The sequence below is a fragment of the Phoenix dactylifera genome, chromosome 6 (assembly GCF_051530095.1).
Source record: "Phoenix dactylifera cultivar Ajwa chromosome 6, Ajwa_hap1_PhDact_Kaust_v1.1, whole genome shotgun sequence".
Taxonomy (NCBI): Eukaryota; Viridiplantae; Streptophyta; class Magnoliopsida; order Arecales; family Arecaceae; genus Phoenix; species Phoenix dactylifera.
In genome coordinates this window covers 31,576,271-31,580,387 of record NC_143195.1, presented here as the reverse complement: position 1 = coordinate 31,580,387, position 4,117 = coordinate 31,576,271, and the positions used below count along the sequence as shown (strand labels likewise).

The window sequence follows — 4,117 nt, the reverse complement described above, 5'->3', positions numbered from 1 at the left end:
TCCGCACCCAATATATTGAGCTTTAAGGTATTTCTGAAACCGTCCAGGTTATTTTCTGCATGATTTTTCTGAAAAAAGAATTCGCCTTTCTTCACATAAAACCGACGCTGGATCACCAACCGCGCACATCTAAAAGCACTCCGAACTTCACCATTCATCCACCTATACAAATCTCAAACCGAGGAGCTGATGATCCAATGGTGGACTCCATATCATCTAAGGCTTGTGGTTTTTATAAATTGAGATATCAAGAATTGTTTTAAATGGGGAATTCCAATCCAGGCACGATCCATCTCCGTAGAGTAAAACTAAAACCTTGTAAACTGTTCATTAGTAGAGCAAAACTAAAACCCTGTAAACTAATCATTAGTGTTGGACTAAAGATTCAATGCAAATCGATCCTGCTGGTGTGCCATAAAAGGATGGTAATGTTAGACCAAGTTTGTATTCTGCTCCTCTGGAAGTTGACAAGGTCGGATACTGTTGAGACAAGGTCTGGGTTATTTGTGGTGACAGAGAAAATAGTTTAAGGGCATGCAAAGCGATCGCCCACGGAGGTCCCACTTGGAAAAATAGAGGACCCACACTAAAGCATGGGAAGCCTGTGAGGACGAAGTTGCTTGCAGGTGATATTTGCAAACACTGTTTGTCTCGTCTCGTCAGGATGTAGGCTCTCTTTCTCTAATAAATGGCTCTTCTTTCGTTAGGAATTCATATCTGACGTACAGAAAGGGATTTGGTGTTAAAAGCGTTCCAAATGCTGTGGCCCGCCAAGATATCGCATATGAGTAAGTTCTAATACCTGCAAGCACATGAATCAAGAATTCATGTCGGAGCCTAGAGGAATATCCAAGCCGGGCCCACAGATGGAAGGGTATGAGTAAAATCGGCCGGGGTGCCTAATACACGGTCATTTTTGCCCGCATTAAATATTCTCCTAACAGGATGGAGGCCCAGTGGGGACTGTTACGTGGAGGTGGGCTTGTCCCTTCCTCCCCCCTTCTCCTTCTCTTTCAGCAAAAAAAAAAAAAAGAAAAAAGAAGAAGAAGAAGAAGAAGGAGGAGGAAAAAGAAAACAACAATTACCCTCCATCAGAAGCACCAGAAACATATACCTTAAAAGTTCTGTTTTCGATGATAGACCCGTTGTGGTTCAAATTTTTAAGTGACTCATGCAAGCAAGTCTTACAGCTTTAGAACTCCAATTGGATAGATGAGATTATCGAATCAAACAGCCGGTCAATTGTTATGAAACAGAAGATAAGCTGATAAAGCTAACATTGCATATGCAAATGTCTTCTCTAGAAAACATAATCATCCATTTAGCCTTTCACTGCTCAAATTTAATAATAAAGAAACAATTAAAAAGAAAAAGCTAGTTACGCGGTCCCTGCATCAGGGAACAACATAAGCACTATGAGAATCTATAACAAAGCTCCAGGATGAAATCAACGACCATCATTGGCTATGTGAATAACTAGCAATTTATGCATTCAGGCATGCATTATGAAAAAGTATAAAAAAGAAATGATCTGACATCCAATTACATGGATCGCTTCTCTCCAGTTCAAACCAGATAGTTGACAGCCCTTGACCATCCAGTCTTCTTCATTTTAGTACTAATAGTAGCAATTACATGTACATCAAACGGCACAAAGAAAAAAAAGCATAAAGAGATCTCATGTTAGTATATTACTAGGATTTTCCACATTATTTAGTTTGTGGCGTAGTAGATTCATGACTCAGGATGGTAGCTGCATGAAATAAATCATTATTCAAAGACATATCCAGATTAACTGACAAAGTCATACTCGTGAATTACTTGTCCCTCTGCATCATCAGGAATTCATGCCACTTATTTTCTGGGACCAAAACAGGTGATGGTAATGGACTATAACTAAAAGCTGATTTCTGTGTGTACTAGGGCCATTCACTACCTACTTCCTTACCAAATTCATGGGTACATTACTAAGGTACTGCAGAAACAGATGTATCAATCCATAGTTCCAGACCGAATAAATCATGGACAAAAAAACCCTACAGTTTGAAGCAAGATTACCATAACTCAGGTTTTGCATGGATTGTGAGACCAAAATGCACCATGCAAACGTTCCAGGCAACAACTGATCTCAATTCCCCAAAAAGTATTGATAGGGCATAGTCAATCTTGTAGTAAGAACCTAGAATCATCATGAAAATCAACAAAGATTACAATACCTACGCATAGAGCGAAAATAATCAGCTTTGTTAAGATAGTTTGATCATCAATAAAGAATTTTTCATATCTTTTCAGATAGAAAAGGAAAAGTTTGTGTATTGATCATCTAGGCCATGAAAGCGGAAAAATATTTGCCTCAATCAGCTACGAATATTATGCATTTTCTAAGAAGCATGAGAAGAATCACCTTCTAATAGATCTTTATGAAATGTTACAAGAATGTCTCAGCACATACACGAGAATTTTTGCATATATACTACATTTTTGTGGTAGCACAATTAGTGAACAGAAATGATGGCCATTTTCAAGAAAAATGCATACATTCTTGGCATAATTCATCAGAGGACAAAATGCTCTATCTGCAATTAGCCTTATCTAGGAGCCAAAAAAAAAAGTGTATACACTAATATCAAAAACATGATGTTTGAAGGACACAGAACTAATGTATAAGAAATCTATGCGCTCAATCTCTTGCACGTAACAAGCTTGGGGTTGAAAACAACAAGTTGTGATGGACAAGCAGTATTGTTACCATAAACAAACACCATGAACTCAAATTTGTAACTCCAATAAATATTCGGATTCAGTACAATAATGATGTGAAAAGTTCCAACCTCATCATAGCTCAGCCTAACATGAGCATTGCTAATAGACATCACTCTTCAAATAGATACTACCCACCATGCAAGGTAGATATAAATACTACCATATCCTTCTCTTCCAGCACCGCATCGAGACTACCACACAGTTCCCAGTCACAGTCATTTATAAGCACTAGAACGCCCGGTCTCCTGCTCAACAAAAAACCAGAGGTATCACATCATCAAGAAACCGAGAAGCCAAAAGCCAAACTTTTAAACAATTATCCAAATCATAATCAGACTTTTCCTTGATATTTATACATAAAGGATCGAAAACCTACACAGAATCTCCTTTCACGAACATCTCCGGCCTTTCCTTGATCAAATTGGATTTGATCCAAGACAGTAGGTCCCTCATCGATAACTAGTAATGCGATTAAAAGGATTGTACAACCAATCAACTCATCAAAATCATGCATTAAAGAAGGGGCAAGAAAAGGCTCTGTAGGTCGATTAGCTGGACAGAATTGATGAAATATACCTTGTCTTCTCCAGTCTTTGGGTCGACATCGACGTGATGGATCTTTACAGAGTTGCAAAGAAGGTCGAGGCCGCCGCTACATCAGAAAGTGGGATAAAAGATGACATTTTTACAAGAATAGCAGAATAGTGCTTGGAATTGATCGGAATAACAGAGTAAGGAAACAGACAATATGCATGGAATAGAGAGAGAGAGAGAGAGAGAGAGAGAGAGAGAGAGAGAGAGAGAGATAACCCGAACTCGAGAGTGAGACGCATGTCTTCTTCGAATTGCTCGATCTAGAGGAGGGAGCAGAAGGGAAAGGGTAAGAGACTAGGAGTTAAAGAGGAACGGAGATTCGAACCTCGCACTAAACCCTAATTTGGTATCTTGGAAGAAGGCCTGCAGGAGGAATCCGCAAAGGCCGAAACCAAGGGGAAGCTGATCCCCGCCCAGCCTTGTCCTGGGCCATATTTTGGATAAGTGTTGGGCCATTCACTAATTCTTGGGCCGAAACCAGGGCGAAGCTGATCAAAGTTTACAAGAAGACTCTCAACCCAGCCTCACCTGAACATAGTTCCATAGAGAACAAAATATGACACTTTCCTACGGGCATGACAGAGCGTCAACTTTGTTTGAATCAATTGAGCCTGGTTTAACCTACCCAAGACCACTAACTAAGTCCAATTTGCACTTGGGTTGAAACTTTTGGTGTCGGCTCGAATTCAAACTTAAATCCAGGCATTAATTGTCGAGGTAGGTTGGGCTCAGGGAATGGAGCAAGGAGGATTAGCAGTAC

The 4,117-nt window shown here is 39.7% G+C and overlaps 1 protein-coding gene across 2 annotated transcripts; it reads right to left on the bottom strand.

Annotated features, from left to right (window-relative positions):
• Nucleotides 1-2,764: 2,764 nt before the first annotated feature.
• On the bottom strand, nt 2,765-3,733 carry LOC120110829 (ubiquitin-related modifier 1 homolog). 2 transcript variants are annotated; one of them, XM_039126649.2, is made up of 4 exons: nt 3,574-3,733; nt 3,340-3,415; nt 3,140-3,222; nt 2,765-3,008 (listed from the first exon to the last, which is right to left on the bottom strand). In XM_039126649.2, exons 1-4 carry the CDS (start codon nt 3,594-3,596, stop codon nt 2,891-2,893), a joined length of 300 nt encoding a protein of 99 aa, XP_038982577.1. In that variant the 5' UTR covers nt 3,597-3,733; the 3' UTR covers nt 2,765-2,890. The 2 variants fall into 2 exon arrangements, with proteins under 2 accessions (XP_038982577.1, XP_038982578.1); XM_039126650.2 differs by having other exon boundaries at nt 3,580-3,729.
• Between the last annotated feature and the right edge of the window lie 384 nt (nt 3,734-4,117).

What these genes read in the sequence shown, in the direction of transcription:
- LOC120110829 (XM_039126649.2), bottom strand. Translation starts at nt 3,596, where the DNA reads ATGCGTCTCACTCTCGAGTTCGG. An exon ending in CAAAGACTGGAGAAGACAAG is followed by an intron (nt 3,223 to 3,339) that starts GTATATTTCATC and finishes TCGCATTACTAG; the next exon opens with TTATCGATGAGGGACCTACT. An exon ending in TTCGTGAAAGGAGATTCTGT is followed by an intron (nt 3,009 to 3,139) that starts GTAGGTTTTCGA and finishes TTTGTTGAGCAG; the next exon opens with GAGACCGGGCGTTCTAGTGC.